Genomic DNA, 20,373 nt, shown 5'->3' with positions numbered 1-20,373 from the left:
GGGACTGGGTTGAAATGGCCAGAAACTAGGCCACAGCCAATATGTATTCACCCCAAACAATCTTTGTAAGAAGTGGAGTCAGGAACTCACTGAATGACCTTCCCTACTTTTCTGATCCCTCAAAGAGACCCACTGTTCTATGCTAGCAATGGTGTATATGGGTCCCCCAAAAAGCCAAGATCTTTTTAACTGCAACCTGTCTACTTGCACCTGAGGAAAATCTAGAGCTGTGTAATTTAGGCATTGGATTTTTTTCAAGTTAATTACCTCATTCTGCCCAATCTACCCAAGGAAGATGGTTGTGATTTTTGGAGGCCAATCATCTCAGTCCAGGGACATCGCTGCAGGAGTTCCTCAGAGTGGTATCCTAGGCCCAAAGATCTTCAGCTGCTTCATCAATGATCTTCCTTCCATCATAAGGTCAAAGTGGAGATGTATGCTGATGAATATACAATGTTCTGTGCCACTCACAACTCCTCGCATACTGAAAGCGTCCCTGTTCATAAGCAGCAAGACTGGGTCAATGTTCATGCTTGGGTTGATAAGTGGCAAGTAACAATTATGCCACATGAGTGCCAGGCAATAACCATTTCCATCAAGAGAGAATTTAGCCATCTCCCCTTGACATTCAATGGCATTACCATCGCTGAATCTCCACTATAAACATTCTGGGGGTTACCGTTGACTAGAAACTGAACTGGACCAGCAGTATAAATGCTGTGGCTGCAAGAACAGGTCAGAGACTGGGATTTCTGCAGTGAGTAACTTATCTCATGACTTCCCAAAGCCTGTCCACCATTTAAGGCATAAGTCAGGGATTTGACGGAATACTCTCCACTTCCTCGGATGAATGCAGCTCCAACAACACTCAAGAAGCTCAACACTATTCAGGACAAAGTAGTCCACTTTATCGGCACACCATTCACCAACTTAAACATTCATTCCTTCCGCTACCGGTGCACAGTGGCAACAGTCTGTACTATATACAAAATACACTGCAACAACTTAACAAGCATCCTTTGACAGCACCTTTCAAACCTGCATCCTCTACCACCTAGAAGGACAAAGGCAGGAGTCGCATTGGAATACCACTGCCTCCAAGGTCCCCTCCAAGCCTCACACCATCCTGATTTGGAACAATATTACCGTTGCTTCACTGTTGCAGGATCAAAATCCTGGAACTCCCTTCCTAATAGCACTTTGTGAGTACCCACATCACTGCAACAGTTCAATAAGCTGGCTCACCACCATCTTCTCAAGGGCAATTATAGATGGGCAATAAATGCTGGCTTTGCCAGTGATGCCCACATCCCATGAAAGAATAAAAAAAGCTATTTGTCACTGGAAGGAAGTAAGTGAACACAAAAGGAATCAGAAATTCATTATAAATTCCTTTACCTTTGGGCAGCTTTTGTTGTCTGCTGTGATTAAAGTGAGCTTTGTGTTAGAATTCATGCTATAGCACCACCTTTATTGGACACTGCCAAATTGAGGCCGCTTTGTCATTTCCTTTCAACCCTTGATGAAAGAAATGGAAGAGAGCTCCTATTGATCCAGTAAAAATACATTAAATATGAGTTTTTTTTTCCTATTTCTTAAGCCCACTGGCGAGAAAGTACTACATTGCAAAATATTTAGGGGAACATTTGGATTAGGGCAGGGATGCATGATTAACCTGCATCTGTTCATAATGAAGCAGGCAACATGCTAAATTTCACTGCCTGCTAACTTAAATGATAGTGATGTGCAATTCAAAAACCAGACAAATCAGGAAGAACTCAGGTTGGAGGAAGGAGAGATCAAGAGATCCAGTTAGGAAGGGAAGAGAGATCAGACTGCAATGGGAGAGACCTGATCATAGTTTGGTGGGGGGGGGGGGGTCAAGATGGGGATATGGCGTGCTGAGAGAGTGGATCACAGAGGAGAGATTAGCTTCAGGTTTCTTTGAGGAGCCAGGAGGGAAGCACCGTTGCTCCTGACCCATTGCAGTGCTGGAAAGCACCGACCTGGAAGCTCCCACCCCCCTCTCGCTGCTGACTTTCCTTAGTTCTCCGAAACGTGGCACATAGCCGCTGAATATAAACTGCTATCAAAACCTGAGGAATACGATCTCACTAACATCTTAATGTCACTGACTTGTCTCTCCAGAGTGGTTTACTCAGTCAGTCCCAAACCCAGTGCAGTTAAACTAATGAAAGCACACTTGGTGTGGATTAGGGTCAGATTTTATACTTTTACCAATTTATCTGGTTCTCCCACCGCACTCCCCGAGCCTTCTCCTGCTCATTGTAGGGGGCTAAGCTTTCTCGCATTTGGTGGCATTCTTGGCTATGAACCAGAAGATTATGGAATCGAACCACACTCCATTACTTGGTCACATAAGTTAACACTCAATGCACTAGTGAGGGAATGCTGTATTGTCAGAGGTGATGTCTTTCAGATAAACCATTAAACTAAGATCGTGTCTGTCTACACAGGAGGACATAAAAGATCCCTTGGCAGTATTCAAAGAAGAGTAGGATAAACAATACCAAAGCTGATGAATACCAAACAAATTAATAACAAAGACTGGCCAAAGATAAAGGAATTTATAATGAATTTCTGATTCCTTTTCTTTCATTTGCCATTTATGGGACCATGCTGTGTGACTGCACTTCAAATTTGGGAATCTATAACACGTATATCAGTTCTAAGGACCCGAAGTATTAACATCTTTTTTAAGATAATGGTGAATTTGCTTGTTCTTCCAGCATTTTCTGTTCTTATTTCATATTTCCAGGATTTGTGCTTATCTTTCTTTTACTTGGGACATTTGCTTTGTAAATGGCACTGTTGCATGCCATATTACATGCATCACCCCTCAATCAGCCTTAAAACTTTTTTTTTATAGGTGACTTGCATATCTGTATTCCAGCAGGAGGTTATGAAAATGCTATGTGGTTAATGTCACTGGTAAATGTTAGTGCTGGGTATTCATATCTTGTCAGCTTCCTTAAATCTGCCATCTTCCACATTTATTTCCAGGTCCTGAGGGCAATGTACACAGCAGTGCCCTACTGCTACCTCCTGTCAGAGTTTCTCTAAGGGACAACATGCCCTAAATTATCAACCAAGTCATTAAGAGCTAAATTCCCCAGAGGCTAGCAAAACACATCTTTTAAATTTGGTCTTAAGCCCAATAAGGGCTGTATTGCTCCAGACTTCCCATGACCTCCCATCTATGACTAACTTCCACTGCTGGGCTTAATCCAGGCTGGGAGCTCAGGCTGAATAATAAATGTAGTGCATTCCCAAGAGATCTGGCCGTGTTGACCTTTTGTAAGAGAAAAACTTGCAAAACCTCTACATCGGCGTATTCAAACCTACCATCATATAATTTTTTATAACATCAGGTAAGAGCGTAAAATTGAAATTAAGTTAAACAGTGTTGTCATACTGGGGATGTCATTACTTAAGCTCAATTATATGAGCATGTTTTTTTGAAAAAACTTATTATTTTACAACATAAATAATGAAAACATGGCAAAGTAACTAACTTTGTACCCTGTTCAGAGTCATTTCAACACATCACAGATGACAAATACAGTTCCTTCACTAATATTCTTTTTGCTTTTCAATTTGAATGCCTATATTGTTGGAAAAGTAAATTCAATTATAGCATGTTATTAAAAGGTCGAATGTCACGGTGTAAATTTTGACAGTCCTGTTAATAACATGCTGTCCCTGTTTACATAGCCATTAACCTTGCAAAATTAAGCTTTTAGAAGAATTTTGTGGTACTGTTCTTCCGTTCACCTTTTTCCTGTATAGATATGCAATATCATAAAATGTAATTGGTGGCCTTTATATCCCGGACATGCAGATGGTTTATTGAGACAACTCTACCATTAAAGCCCTCTGTGATCTTCTGCAGTCTTCTTGCTACTCTGTGGGCCTGAATTACATCTTCAAGCATAAGTCAATTCTAAATGGTTTATAACTACCTTTTACTCTCACCTGAACGTTAAGTGAAAATAACATTCAATTCTCCAACCAGCTCACTTAGCTTACTTGGACACCTAATTGCAAGTCCAGAGGCAAACTCAGACAAGTCTAAAGAAGGCACTAGTGACATGAGATAAAAATTTCAAAGGGGTGAGAAAAATTGAAGGAAATTTCACAATGGGTGGCAAAAACTCAAAAAGCTTTCGGAGAGCCTTAAAAAGCATGTTAATCCATTAGCAGCCTTTGACAAGGATTTGACCAGCCAGTTTCGCTCATTATTGGGACCTGATGTATTAGAGCTGCCAACAAAAGGCTGTGATTCTTGCACTGGACTGCAAATTTTCCTGCAGGCTAGTGGCCTGTATAGGATGGTCTGAGCTGGGACGAGTGTGACATTTACAAGTGCTCTGCTATGGTGTGCTAGGCAATTGTAGTTGGTTGGATACCAACAGTTCCTATGTGCACATTGGATGGTCCTCCAGTCTTTGCTTTTGCTAAACTGGTGCCAATGGGGGAGAGTTTTCATGGGTTGCCCCAAAATACTGTCATAATTTAAACAAAGTATTGATGGAACCCCAGGAGAAACAGCATAAATGGGCATTTTTGGCCATTTACACTGTTTCCTCAGGGTCCTGCTGATTTTCTGCCAAAGCTATGGCATTTAATCAGGATATTTCCTTCAGAATTTTCAAGGCAAGGATCTCTGGACTTATGTAAGTGGGAAATCATTGAGGAAAGTTGGTGTGTACCCATTTCAATCAAACAAAAATTCTTCTTCTGCATGTTTCTCAGTAGCTTGATTCAAGGACCTTTAAATATGATTTTTTTTAGGCAGCTAAATATCTGATATGTAGAAACTAAGGGACCCATTGGGCATGATTTAACGCTCATTTGCCGATGGGTAAAATAATGCGCGGTGACATCGGGGGGAACTCCCGACATCACCCTGTTCCATTTAAATTTTCAGGAAGGCGAGGGCGCAGCAAAATCAGCTGTGCGCCCGCCGACCTGTCAATGGCTAATTGAGGCCATTGACAGAGTCAGTTAAGTAATGAAAGGACCTGCCCGTCCAACCTTAAGGCTGGTGGGCAGGCCAGGAGCCCTGGCGTGAACTAGAAAAAGCATGAAACCTTATCCACGGGCGGGATGAGGTTTCATGTCGGTTTTTAAAAATTTTGATAAAGTTTTTGTGAAAATTATGGACGTGTCCCAACTCATGTGAGATTGTCACATGAGGGGACATGTTAGGGAAATTTTATTTTTCTGTTTTTAGGTTTTTTACATTTAGAGCCAATCTCCCTGAGGCTGCACTCGACTTTTGGATTTCCCCCCCCACCCCCCCCTGCCCACACAGGGAACGCACAGCGCTTCTGTGCAGACGTCATGCTGGGTGGGCCTTAATTGGCCCGCCCACGTAAAATGGCGCATGCACCGATTGGAAGCATGCCTGTGCGTGCCCGCTCTTCAACTTCACCCCCAACAGGGGGACTTTCAGTCCATAGTTCTCTCTGTCTGTAAATATATATCGAGAGTAATTAATGACTGCAAAGTTTAAAATTATGTGTTTATAGTGAAAACAATAGTAAACATGTAACATGTGTTTAACATGATGCATTGTATTTCTATTCTAATGTTCCTACAGTATGTATTCACAGTGCCCCAGTATCTTTACAGTGCAGAAGAAGGACATTCGGCCCATCGAGAATGCACTGGCTCTCTGAAAGAGCATTCCACCTAATCCCACTCCCCTGCTGTCACTGGGAAGAGTCGATTGAAGAGGATTCTTGCAATGATCTTTGCTGTGTCAGACAGCAGGGAGATACCTCTGTAGTGACTGCAATCAGACTTGTCTCCCTTCGTGAACGGTCACAGTGCCCCTAAAATTTCCCAGCAAGCATCCCTCTTCCACGATGAGGGATATCAGGTTGTGCATCTGCACCAGAATTCTATTTTAGCAATGATTCCTTCTGCTGCAGAAGCATTTTTTTTGTTTTTCAGCTGCTGAATGGTTTTTTTGACTTCACTCTGTACTGGGTTGTCACCGGGCTGAGCTGGACGGGGTATTGAGGAATGAAGTTGAGGGCACTCAAGTTGAAGAGTTTCGGTTGAGGGGTTCTTCAAAATGTTCACTTCAGCAAGTTCTGACTGCCTCCCTATCCTGGATGAGCTCATGCTTGGCTCTTAGCAGGGTGGACCCTTAAGTGGTTGGGTCATACATCATGTTAACAGCACATGTCATTGGTGTCCATGAGTTGCTGGATCTCCTGCGCTCTTTCTGCCCATCGTTTGTTCTTAATGTTGTTGATTTATAATTAAGAAACATTAGCAGAAGGGAAGTAGGAAGTTGTGAATCTACTATTTTATTTTATTTTTTAAGTAGTAAAGTTTATTGTATTACTAAGGTTTATATTAGTATGGTAACTGGTGGTGAGGAGAGATGTTAATTTAAAATTAATTAAGAAAATAATGAATTAGTTAATTACATTTAGCGTAGGTGGTATGTTTTAGCTGCAGTATGTGGGAGCTTATGGATGCCAGTGTGAACCATGGTTAGATTCTGTCTTGATGGAGATGTCATTACCTGGCAGTTGTGTGGCACAAATGTTAATTGCAACTTCATGCCCAAGCTTGAATATTGTCCAGGTCTTGCTGCAAATAGGCATGAATGCTTCAGTATCTGAGGAGTCGCAAATGGTGCAGAATATTGTGCAATCACCCATACTCACCTCTTGAGTTCAACCCTTTTGTCCATCTTTGGACCAAGGCTGTAATGAGGTCAAGAGCTGAGTGGTCCTGGCAGAACAAAATCTGAGCGTCAATGAGCAGGTTATTGCTGAATAAGTGCCAATTGATGGCACTGTTGGTGACACTTTTTGCTGATGATCGAGGGTAGGCTGATGGGGAGGTAATTGGCTAGGTTGGACTTATCCTGCTTTTTGTGGACATGACAGACCTGGGCAATTTTCCACATTGCCAGGTAGACGCCAGTGTTGTAGCTGTACTTGAACAGCTTGGCTAGGGCACATGGCTAATTCTGGAGCTCAAGTCTTTTCAGTACTGTTGCTGAAACGTTGTCGGGGCCCATAGCTTTTGAGGTATCTGGTGCCTTCAGCCATTTCTTGATATCATGTGGAGTGAATTGTGGTATACCAGACAATTCTGAATTATGTGATTCAGGCTATATTCACCATAAGGCTTGGCATACTACAGAGACTTGGTTAACATACAATTGTCGTAGCTGTCCTCAATGCTTGTAAATGTTGGCTCCCAGTCAACAATGGCTTCAAACTTTCTTCCATCATTTAGTAATGTGTCAATACTGTACCCTTCTTCTCTAGTAGGTCTTTTTGAAAGGCTTGTATTGGGGTAGACACAATGACTAGTTCTGAAATCCATTCTGACAATTCAAAATCTAAAAAGTCATACTCTTGGGCAGAATTTTACAGCAGCGGGATTTTACGTTCCCACTGCAGTCAATGGGGATTATAATAGCTCGCCGCATTTTATGGCCCCGTTCCCACCAAAAGGGGGCTGTAAAATATTGCCCCTGGGCTTTGTTTCAGCCTTGCCACAAACTGGTCAATGTTGCCAGTATGTCATCAACTTTAATCTATGGATCCAGAACTTGACCTGTACTGTGAGTTGGCCTTCCAGGAGTGCCTGTATTTTGCTAAGGCCCTTTTGATCCTCAGTGGTCAATCCTAACGTGTTGATCCAGTGCAGTCCCTCATTGCCCAATGCAATCTGAATTTTTACAACTTGTTTCTCTGGTTCACCCACACCTTGATCCAGGAAATACAGTTCCATGCATTGGTGAGATAATTTGAACTCATGCACTATATCTGATGTTTTCCAATTCATGAATGGGTATTGAAGTGCCATTTTCCAGATGTGCCAGCTTCTTTAAAAATACTTGCTTCTTCACAGGTCTTCCTTTTGCAGGCACAGCCTTACCACAGGTTTACCTTTTTTGTTAGGCTTTTTTCCTCACAGGTTTCAGTTTTCTTTTTAGAAGCTCTGTTTAAAAGTGCTGAAGCCACAACTTCTTCGATGGAGGTGTCAGGCCATTCCTGCACCTTCAAAATATGGCCCACCCACAAAGCGAGTTAATGTGGAATGCACTGACAACAATGGCGTTTTCCTCGATTTCTGCCCCACTGCCAGAACATTCGACCATACCAATCCTGTGGCTATTCAGCTAGCCTCTTGACCTCCGATTTGGCTGCTGTGTGGCTACAGTACTCACCCAGCTGTTGAACCTCCTGAGGTCTTGTCTGTGGTGGGGTCTTCTATACTGCTGAACCTCTTAAGTGTCTTCATCCAGTCCAGGTAAGCAATCAGCTGGCACCTTATTGTGCTTGGTGTTCAGAATTTCTCCAATGCTGTGACACTATTGCAAGTGATGTTCCTCAAAAATCCTCAAATGCTGCCGCCGTGTTAAATTATTTGCTTCTTTACTGTGTGACTGATGTAGGAGTCACAGGAATATAAACAGTATGTGATGATTATGTAGGTTATTTAGTGTAACTGGAACATATATATAAATAAGTATAGGAGCACATTCTACATATCTCTTAATTTGTCGGTCTACTCTCACAACTCCCAGGTCATGTAAGACATGACATCACTTCCTTCAGTGACTCTTCACTCACAGTCTCTTAAAGCGATCCTACAGCAGCTACCTGTCGTGGCGCAGTGAGGTGGACATCTCTGTGGCATCTTGAACAGGTGCCAGTGTTTGGACCATGGGTGTCGCTATGAGGACTTCTGCTTGTCTTGCTGGTGGAACAGGATGTTGTTGAGTTAAAGCTGGATCCCAATATCCTAGATGATGCAAGTACACTAATTTCAAGTATATGTCACTAGTGCTGCATTATGCTTAATGACAGCCTACAGAACAGAGAGCCTTTGCATGTATCGTAACTGGTCCATTGTATTTGTTGATTCAAGATATGCTCACCTAAAGAGCACAGATAACATAAAGCATAGGCAATATATTCAAAAACAACAGGTCAAGACTCAAATTTATGTTAGATGAAGGTGATACCAGTGTATTGAAGAATATAAAAGTGGACAAGGTATTAAACTTTAAGTGAGAGTGCAAAATTAACAAGGCTCAAGTTAAAAGTCATAATTTGAAGAAAGCAGGGAATTGCCCTGCTTTTTATCAAGTGGAATATAATGGCCTGAGATGGAGGGTCTGAGAAAGTGTTATGGCAAGAGAAGCAACTGGTCAAGCATGAATAATGTAGGGTGTAAAATTAGAAGGAAGTTCTGAGGTTGTGCTGAACAGAGGTGGGCCAAGAGCTTTTTTACAAAACACTTCTTTTCAAATTAAATGATAGTGTAGATTATATGAAATACATGAAGGATTAGGACCAATAACCCAAACAACTTTTTCTTGCGACATATTTATGGCCTGAATTTTAGGCTTGTCGGGCGAGCATGATTGGTGGGACTAGAAGCGTTTGTGAAATCTGCTCCCGGCCGCGATTGGCTTCGGATGGTGATTTTATGCTGTCTGGCCAATTAACTGCTGGACAGCATGAAACACATGCTGAGAGAGGCTCAGTGCTGCCAGGGTAGTGGGGGAGGGGGGGTGGGGTGTAGGGGTGCATGCAGGAAGAGGTTGGGTGCCCAATCAATGAGTGAGCAGGCAGGGGGTTTAAAAGAAATTCCTTGAAGGCTCTCAATTGTTGTGGTACTGCCTCAGGAAGCTGTTGAGATTTTCTGAGGGTCAAACTACATTTTTCAGATCTTGTGCTGTTCATTGTGTCTGCAAATGTCATCCACATCTGGAGAGCCCATGCCAGGGAGGATGGAAGTGGAGCCAGACTACTGGAGCCAGTCAGCCCCCAACTTTTCAGATGAGTGCCTGCAGGTTCTCCTGGAGGCTGTGAGTGCACGTCAGGAGATATTGCTGCCCTGAGACAGCCATAGGAGGCCACGAGCAAAGAAGGCATGGATGAAGGTGGCAACTCTGGTTAGCGTCATGTGAAGGACCAGGATGCAGTGCAGGAAGAGGTTCAATAACCTTCTGCGCTCTGAGCTGCCCATCCAACCTTAAGGTTGGCGAGCAGGCCGGAACTTTGGTGGGCTTCGGAAAAAGCATGAAACCTCATCCACGGGCGGGATGAGGTTTCAAGAGGGTATTTAAATTTTAATCATATCTTTCAATAAAAGTTGTGGACATGTCCCAATTCATGTGATCGTGTCACATGAGGGGACATGGCTGGGAAATTTTTTAAACCTCTTTATTTAAAGTTTTAAATCAGAGATGATCTCGCTGAGGCAGCACTTAGCCTCAGGGAGATCTGTGCGCATGCGCAAAAGAGTGCACTCCTGGCTGAGAGAATCCCCTCCCCCGCCCGCACAGGGAGCGCATAGCGCTTCCGAGCGGAAGTCACGCTGGGTGGGCCTTAATTGGCCTGCACACGTAAAATGGCGGCGGGCGTCGATCGAATGCACGCCCACTTCTGCACTGCCCCCCCGCCCCCCGGCCAACGGGGGGAAAATGTTTCTCTATATTGGAGGAGTCCATAAGGAGTGTGTGCACTACGTTAGTCCAAAGCTCTGAATGCACAGCTTCCTCCATAGAGAGAAAGAGTGGCCACTCTCGTGAAGAGGCAGCCCCAGGAATTCAATCAGGGGCTTCTGGGGTTGTGTTCTGTCCTGCGAGCCCACACACTGGCAGTGACCTCAACAAGTCCATCTATGGTGAACAGAGATGTTCAAACAAACCTCCTGTTGGCGGACGACTGCAGCTCCATGCATCTGGGGGCTCCTCTCAGGGCGCTCCTGATGATGGCAGCAGCTCCTCAGCCCCACTGCCAGTGACCATCGCATCTGAAGACACAGTGACGACTGAGAAGTGTCTAGTCATGGCGCTGGACTCTCTTGCCCAGTCAGGGGCTAACCAGGCTCTGGCGACCAGAGGACGTTTGCCAAAGTCAGCAGCCTGCCTCCAATACAGCTGGCAATGAGGGGGCAGCACCAAGACGTAGCACTCGCAAGCGGAAATTTACATCACTATGATCACTTAAAGCGTCTCACGAGTGAATCATTTTTCATTGACATGTGTGTAATGGTGCATGTATATTTCACACTTCACTATTAAGCTGTGAGATCCTTTCCAAATGCTTCATGCAGTTGTTAGAGAGGCAGTCTAGGAGTCATGTGTCACACACAGACTAGGCTATAATGTTAATTTCAGAGGTAGGAGCATGATTGGAGCATGTCAGGCGGGCCTCATCAGCATAGATCAGTAAGGTGGTGGTCACCTTGACATCATTTTGACTCCTGGCTTTGGAGTCCTAAACGAAAGTCCTCTGAATCAAGGCCTTGCTGATCTCGCTGACTCCCATAAGCATCCTCAATGCTGGTTCTGGCTCCTGACCCTGGGACTGATCAGGCTCCTCCTCAGACTGAGCACTGGATTCAACGTCTGCGGCCTCTGGAACAGCACCGCTGTCTTCAACCTCCAAAAGGTGCCCCTAGAGAGAGCCAGATTGTGTAGGGTGCAGCAGGCTACAGCAAAAAGATAGACTTGTTCTGGAGTATATTGTAGTGATCCCCCTGAGTGGTCCAGGCAGCAAAACCTCATCTTGAACAGGCCTATTGTTCTCTCAATTTTTGCCCTTGTGGAGGCATGACTGCAGTTGTAGCTCTCCTTGGCTGAAGTCCTTGGGTCTTAGCGGTGTCATCAGCCACGTTTTTAGTGAATAGCCTCTGTCTCCCAGTAGCCAGCCATCCAACCATGCTGGGTCAATGAACAATTTTATGACTTGGTATATGAGTCCCTTGGCCAACCGAACTCTCACTGCACACCTTCCTATATTCTCCTCAATAGCTGCTTGTAATCAATAATGGGGAGAGATTGATGTAAGAATAAACAGTGATGGTTTATTTAGACATAGGGCAGAGCACCAGAACATACGTGCTCACTCAGAAACCTCCAGAACTAGACTAACAGCTCCCAGTTGCCTGCGTTGTACGGTGATTCGTCAGTGCTGTCACATGATCAGTACACTTGCATTCTCTTAAAGGGACAGAGTACCTAACTTTACCACATCCCTCCCCCTTTACTTAAAAGTACATCTAATAAGCTTAAAACACATTAACTATTTACACAATAACTAGTCTCTCAGGAGGCTTTCTCAAATGTGTTAAGTGTCACAGTTCAACAACCTCGGCTGGTTTTTCCAAGACCTCCTTTTCAGGGGACAGTTTGGACAACCTAGTGGAACTAGGTTCCTCAGTGGAAATTGGCAGGTTTGTCTCCCCAACCCCCTCGGGTCCCATAGGCCCTAGTGGTACTTCAAAATCATGTGACCTGTCTTCTACATGCGGAACAGACTCAAGCATAGATGAAGACTGCTTTTCTTCTTGTGGGACTGGTGTTCTTTTGCAGAGATGATCCACATGTCATCTAATTATTTGGCCATTTACCGATACATTATAGGAGAGAGGTCCTGTCACAGCACTCACTTCACCTAAAAGCCAATTGGGCCCATCTCCAAAGTTCTTCACAACAACTGCATCTCCCACTGTGAAAGTTCTTTAGTGACTATGACCTTTATGCCTGGTCTTCTGCACCTCTTGGCTTTTCTCCACTCTCCCCTCTAAATTCAGCCAAATAAGGGTCAGGTGGGTGCAGAGATGTCTCTTCTTTAGTAGTTCTGCAGGGACAATGCCAGTCGTCACGTGTGGCGTGGTCCGGTATGTGAACAAGTACCAGGACAATCTCTTGCTGATGGAATCCCCTTCCATCTTTTTCATTCCAGATTTAAAGGTTTTAACTGCCTGCTCAGCCATGCCGTTCGATGCTGGGTGGTAGGGTGAGGTTTTGATATGGATAACTCCGTTAAGGGTCATGAACCCATGGAACTCCATGCTGATAAAAGCGGTCCAGCGATCAGACACGAGGACCTCCGGCAGCCCATACATTGCAAAACTCTGCCGCAAATGGTCTATGGTGACAGTCGACGTGGGCAACAAGAACATTATGCCCAAGAAGAGTCACACATAATCGACGTGGAGGTGCACCCATGGCTGCCCCGGCCATTCCCATGGGTGCAATGGAGCTAAGGAGGGGGAGCTTTTGCACCTACTGGCATTGAGGACAGCTTTTGACCAGGGTTTCTATTTCCAAATCCATGCCTGGCCACCACAAATCCTGCTAATGCCCGCGTAAGCGCTATGTAGCTTGGCTAATAATAGCCTTCACTTCCTTCTGGGCACGATAACTCTTGGTCCCCAGAGTAATATGCTGTCCTGGCAGAAAAGTTCATATTTGCGATCAGAATAGGGCTTCATCTCCTCGGATTTAGATCCACCTGACCAACCATTCAAGACCAGCTCCCGGACGTTAGGCAATAGTGGGTCCCAACTTGTCCACTCTCAGATTTGTCTGGTCTGAACAGGGGAGGAATCCAGAAAATTTAGCACTAAGACCAGCTCCTGGGGAATTGGAGCCTCCCCATCTTTAGCTGGCAGGGGAGGGCGGCTTAATGTGTCGGCATGTGTGATTTGAGTTCCCAAACGGTGAACAAAAGTGCATTCGTAGGCGGCTAATATTAGTGCCCATCTCTGGATGCGAGCCAAAGCGATAGGTGGTATCACTTTAATTTTTCTAAATAATCCCAGGAGGGGCTTATGGTCAATTATAATATGGGGAGGATTTTCACCCTGTCAGGGGAGTTGGGTGGGAGTGGGCGCACAGCCGATCGCCGCTTGCGATTGGCTGCGCGCCGCCATTTTATGTGGGCAGGCCAATTAAGGCGCGCCCAGCTTGATGTGTGCCTGGAAGCGCTGAGCACTTTCTGTGCGGGCGGGGAATGTAGGCTGAGCATGTGCGCGAAAGAGCGCAGAAATCTCCCTGAGGCACAGAGCTGCCTCAGGGAGATTAGTGTGATTTCTTAAAATTTTACTAAAAGAAAAGAAAAATTTAAGACAAGTCCCCTCGTGACAGTGCCACATAAGCTGGGACATGTCAATGGATTTTTATTAAACTTTAAAAACCCTCATGAAACTTCATCCCACCCGTGGATGAGGTTTCATAATAAATGCGAAGGCCGCCTGGGCTCTCCGCCTGACCGCCAACCTTAAGGTTGGATGGGCAGCTCCGTTAATTATTTCAATTAGTTTTTAAGTGGCCTTAATAGGCCTTTGACAGTTCGTCCGAACTGAAGATCTGAATGATGCGCGGTGATGTCGGGGATATTGTCACTTTGCGACACTGAGTGTGCAAGATGTATAACCAGGGTCATTCGGAGCTATCCACCATCCGATGTGAAAGGACAGCCCCTATTCCATAAGGGATGCATCACATGTTAAAATTAATTCCTTCTTGGGGTCAAAATGGACCAACAAGGCCGACAATCTTAATAATTACTTCATTTTCAGGAAGGCATCCTGGTGTGGGGCTTGCCAATTCCATTTCTGCTTTTTCTTAAGCAGGCTGTACAATAGGGACCAGCACAGTCAAGAGGTTTGGGAGTAATCGGTTGTAGTAGTTCAGCTTCCTGGATACCTGGCACGCAGTATCTCATTCTTGTCGTCATACACAATCTAAACGTTTAGAGAGTGGAAGCCCTTTCTATTCACAAAGACACCCAGCTCCCCCATTGGTGCCTTGATAGGCACATGTGCGTAGTCAATGGCTCCCTGAATTCTCAGAAATCCTGCAATTGCAGCAAAATACGCAGGCTCACTCTGCCTGGCTGGCCTAGTCTGCCCTGAAGTAAATGAAGGTATTGACCCTTCAAAACAGTGCATCTGTATCCAGCTTGATGTGACTGTGCACAAAGGATTGCGAGTCTCTACAGAAATCTCCCACTGACACCTGGAATGATCCTGAGGCATAAATGTTCAGGGTCACTGTCACCTTCAGAGCCACTGGCACTAGGTGGCCACCTACACCGTTTGAGGCTATTTTGGGGCCGATCCTGTCGCAGATAGAAGCGACTGTTTCCCTGGAGAGACAGCCCTCTTCTGCACTGAACCTGTCATGACCAGGTGGCATGATCACTGCTTGTACACTCAACCTGATGGCTGTTGACGCCTTCTTCTGACCCTTCTTCCTTGCAAGCCCTGCTGGCCCTCCACCCCTTCTGGCTGCACCTCTCGGTCCGTAGGGCCAACTCTGGGACGGAGCGTGTGGGCAACCCGCATTTTCTTCCATTTAGCCCTCTCCTCCTCTTCTGAGGAGGTCCCTCCAGCTGAGTACACAATCCCCATGTTTGACCTGATAGTTGCACAGGTTTCAGCACTGCAGAAAGCCTCTGCAAATGTTTGACACTCTGGAGTTATCCAAAACAATCAAAACAATGCCAGAAACGATCAATAATCCAGGAATCACAATCACACAGAATCACAGCGCAGGAGAGGCCCTTCGGCCCATCGCGTCTGCACTGACACGTGAAAAACACCTGACCTACCTACCTAATCCCATTTACCAGCACTTGGCCCATAGCCTTGAATGTTATGACATGCCAAGTGCTCATCCAGGTACTTTTTAAAGGATGTGAGGCAACCCGCCTCCACCACCCTTCCAGGCAGTGCATTCCAGACCATCACCACCCTCTGGGTAAAAGAGTTTTCCTCACATCCCCCCTAAACCTCCTGCCCCTCACCCTGAACTTCTGTCCCCTTGTGACTGACCCTTCAACTAAGGGGAACAGCTGCTCCCTATCCACCCTGTCCATGCTCCTCATAATCTTATACATCTTGATCAGGTTGCCCCTCAGACTTCTCTGCTCCAACAAAAACAACCCAAGTCTGTCCAACCTCTCTTCATAACTTAAATGTTTCATCCCAGGCAACATCCTGGCGAATCTCCTCTGCACCCCCTCCAGTGCAATCACATCCTTCCTTTAATGTGGCGACCAGAACTGCACACAGTACTCCAGCCGTGGCCTCACTGAGATTCTTTACAACTCCAACATGACCTCCCCACTTTTGTAATCTATGCCTCGATTGAAAAAGGCAAGCCTTTTTCACCACCCCACTAACATGCTCCTCCGCCTTCAGAGATCTATGGACACACGCACCAAGGTCCCTTTGTTCCTCAGAACTTCCTAGTGTCATGCCGTACATTGAATACTTCCTTGTCAACTTACTCCTTCCAAAGTGTATCACCTCACACTTTTAGGGGTTAAATTCCATATGCCACTTATTTGCCCATTTGACCATCCCGTTTGTATCTTTCTGTAGCCCAAGATGCTCAACTTCACTGTTAACCACCCGGCCACTCTTTGTGTCATCCGCAAATTTACTAATCCTACCCCCTAAATAGTCATCTATGTCGTTTATATAAATGACAAATAATAGTGGACCGAGCACAGATCCCTGTGTTACACCACTGGACACTGGCTTCCAGTCACTAAAGTGTGCTTCTGTCATCACTCTCCGTCTCCTACAGCTAAGCTAATTTTGAACCCACCTTATCAAATTACCCTGTATCCCATGTGCATTTGCCTTCTTTATAAGTCTCCTATGTGGGACCTTGTTCAAGGCTTTGCTGAAATCCATATAAACTACATCAACTGCACTGCCCTCATCTACACACCTGGTCGCCTCCTCAAAAATTCAATCGAATTTGTTAAGCATGTCCTCCCTCTGACAAAGCCATGCTGACTATCTCTGATCAAATCTTGCCTCTCCAAGTGGAGATAGATACTCTCCTTCAGAACTTTCTCCAATTGTTTTCCTACCGCTGATGTGAGACTCACTGGCCTGTAGTTCCCTGGCTTATCTCTACAACCCTTCTTAAATAGCGGAACCACATACTTAAATAGCGGAACCACATTAGTTGTTCTCCAGTCCTCTGGCACCTCCCCCATGGCCAGAGAGGAATTAAAAATTCGGGTCAGAGCCCCTGCAATCTCCTCCCTTGTCTCCATCAGTAGTCTGGGACACAAATCATCTGGACCTAGAGATTTGTCCACTTTTAAGCTTGCCAACACATCCAATACCTTGTCACTCCCTATATCAATTTGCTTAAGAACCTCGCAGTCTCTCTCCCCAAGTTTGATACCTTCATCCTCATTCTCTTGGGTGAAGTCGGATGTGAAGTATTCATTCAACACTCTAGCGATGTCCTCTGGCTCCACCCATAGATTGCCCCCTTGGTCCATAATGGGCCCTACTCTTTCCCTGGTTATCCTCTTCCCATTGATATACTTATAGAATATCTTGGGATTTTCTCTACTTTTACCAGCCAGAGCTTTCTCATATCCCCTCTTTGCTCTCCTAATTGCTTTCTTAACCTCCACCCTGCACTTTCTGTACTTCACTAATGCCTCTGCTGATTTGCTTCCCTTGTACCTGCTGAAAGCCTCTCTTTTCCTCCTCATCATAACCTGAATATTTCTGGTCATCCAAGGTTCTCTGGGCTTGTTACTCCTTCCTATCATCCTAGAGGGAACATGTTGAGTCTGTACCCTCCATATTTCCTTTTTGAACACCCTCCACTGATCCTCTGTAGATTTCCCCACAAGTAACTGTTCCCAGTCTACCTTGGCCAGATCCTGCCTTATTTTACTAAAATTCACTCTCCCCCAATCCAAAATATTTTTTTGCAACTTGTCAATTTCTTTGTCCATAACAAATTTAAAATGATCCAGCTCTACCCACCCACCCCCCACAAAACCAGCTTATAATTCACCTCTTTTCTATTTTTACTTAGTTCTGTTGAAGAGTCATACGGACTCGAAATGTTAACTGTGTTCCTCTCCGCAGATGCTGCCAGACCTGCTGAGCTTTTCCAGGTATTTTTATTTGTGTTTCAAACTGTACCATGTTGTGGTCACTATCACTAAAATGCTCGCCCACCACCACCTCAGCCACCTTTCCCGCTTCATCACCCAGAATTAGGTCCAGCACTGCGCCGTCCCTTGTTGGACCCTCTACATATTGACCTAAAAAGTTGTCCTGTACACATTTCAAGAAATCCACTCCATCCAAGCCCTTAACACTATGTTTATCCCAACTAATGTTGGGAAAGTTGAAATCACCTAATATAATTACCCTATTGTTATTGTTTTTACACACCTCCACAAATTGTGCATATATTTGCTCCTCAATTTCCTGCTGACTATCTGGGGGTCTATACTAAACACCTAACAATGTGGCTGCGCCTTTTTTATTCCTAAGCTCTACCCACAAAGCTTCATTCGATGCCCCCTCCAAGGTATCATCTCTCCTTACTGCAGTAACTGACTCTTTAACTAATAATGCAATGCCTCCTCCTCTTTTACCCCCTCCCCTGTCTCGCCTGAAGATTCTATATCCCGGAATGTTGAGCTGCCAATCCTGCCCTTCCCTCAACCACGTCTCAGTGATGTCTACTATATCACAATTCCACGTGTCAATCCTCACCCTTAACTCATCCGTTTTACCTGTAATACTCGTGGCATTAAAGTAGAGGCCATCCAGCCTTGCCTTACTCCCTTGAATTTTAATGCAGCTGTACTCCCTCTGACTTGATTGTTTTACTGGAACAAACAACTCACATCAAAACTCCTAACTCCTCCCCTTTCCAACATCTTCTGGGCCTCTTATCCCACCCTGGATGTAGAATGGATGAAAAACATGAAAGCCGTCTGGCCAATTGGCCTGTACACCGAGTGTAAAAGCGCAGAGGCCACTCAAAATCAGAGTGAATTAGGAATGTAATGGGCTTAATTGGCCCTTTAATTGTTGGCGGGCGTACCAACTAAAATAATGCGAAGCAGTGTTGTGACGTTGGGAAGCCCTCCCGATGTCATCACGTACCATTTCGCGAACCATTGGGCCTGCCATGTGCCCACACAACAAAGATAAAATTTTGGACTTTGTTCTCAATTGAAACTCGATTGTTTTTAAATTTTATTACAGACCTATAGTAGTGGCTGAGCAAGGGGCAGTCCAGTGTTGGCCATATTTATTTTGTGTCAACACTTTAACTCTGAAGCCTGGCAACCTTAAGATGGGAGCTCTAAATTCTGAAAAAAATGAAATAAAGCCTCATTATTATGTAGTTTGCTCTAAATTTATTTGCCGGTAATAGCACGCAGTGATGGGACCGGGATGGGTGCATGGCAGGATTTTCTGTTTATAAGGCATTAAAGCTTTCAGGAAATTCAACCCCATTATGTTTTTCATGAAAGCCAATTCTCAAAATGATTATTTCTGTCTCTCAACATTCCCTTAAATGAATCCGTTCTTGTTGAGTATAGATAAGCTGTTACAAGACAGGGTAGATTGAACAAATTTGCACTCCCAGCACGTGAAGGTCCACACCAGGAATGCAGATCATGAATTGAAACACAAATGTCAGTACACAGGGCAGAATTATTCAACCATTCGAATGAGCACAGATTTGTAAAATCTGCAGTGTTGCATGCACTCTATAGCGATTAACATGGAAATAGCTAAAATATGACAGATTCAAACTGTATAGCATTTAAAGAAAGCAGAAGATTCTAAAAATTATCTCAAAAGTTTCAAAGATATACGTGAGCCAAAATAAGTGATGATCTGTTAACGTAAACACAGAATCAGAGCATGGGAGTAAAAGATATGATTAAACTAAATAGAGATGCTAAGAAAAATTAATGTGCACATCGCTATAAAATACCTCAAAGAAGAGACATTACTGAAGAAAGAAGAATGATCAGAAGAGCTTCTGCATTTTGAATTGATATCCAATTAAGTTTGTCAGCATTCTTCACTCCTGTTGCCAGTGTATAGGTATGTATAGCAAAACAAATATAGTTATAACCATGCTTATTCAAGGTTGTTAAGCTCTTGTACCAAATGAATATTCTTATAATGACATGGATCAAATAATAAATCATTATGTTAATTCCTGGGAATGAAATTTTCATGTTTAAATATTTGCATGCATTGCACCAAATCCCAGCATTTTCTGTGAATATTAATGTCATAGTAGCATTTGTCAATTTTAATTCTAGCTCCAGCAGACCTGCTGACTAATTCCATGGAATCTCGAACAAATGAGAAGGATGAAATAGCACTGCTGAATGAAATTCTAAATGGTACTTCACTGGAGGAAGGTGACTTCAGCAAGGAATGGCAGGCAGTGTTTGGAGAAGATCTCAGTTTCCCTAGCAATCCAGCAGCTGGGGAATCAGACCAATCTCCCTCTCCATCAGGCTTCCTTCCTTCTCAACTATTTGACAAAAGCTTGGGTGATGCATCATTTTCAGTTGCCAGTAAGTATGAAAAACTATAACTTGATAATAATACCTTGTATAGCTTTTATATCAATTACATTCTGTGTCTTTAAATTGCTTACCCGACAACTCATTGCAGTGACTTTTAAATCTAACTTGAAACTTAACCATTTAATGGTGGTTCAATTTTCCATTTGAGTGTACCAATTAA

General features: G+C 44.3%; 1 protein-coding gene across 8 annotated transcripts in view; it reads left to right on the top strand.

The window, feature by feature from the left end:
* The window catches only part of ica1 (islet cell autoantigen 1), a 224,915-nt gene that overhangs the window by 187,662 nt on the left and 16,880 nt on the right, over nt 1–20,373 (top strand). For all 8 annotated transcript variants that reach the window (XM_041183210.1, XM_041183209.1, XM_041183208.1 and 5 more), the window contains one exon: nt 19,941–20,201. In XM_041183210.1, coding sequence (XP_041039144.1) covers nt 19,941–20,201 — 261 coding nt within the window. The remainder of the gene's footprint in view (nt 1–19,940; nt 20,202–20,373) is intronic.

This window comes from Carcharodon carcharias, chromosome 3, assembly GCF_017639515.1.
Source record: "Carcharodon carcharias isolate sCarCar2 chromosome 3, sCarCar2.pri, whole genome shotgun sequence".
Classification (NCBI taxonomy): Eukaryota; Metazoa; Chordata; class Chondrichthyes; order Lamniformes; family Lamnidae; genus Carcharodon; species Carcharodon carcharias.
Note: the sequence above shows the minus strand (reverse complement) of the source record. Positions and strands in the feature narration are given on the sequence as shown.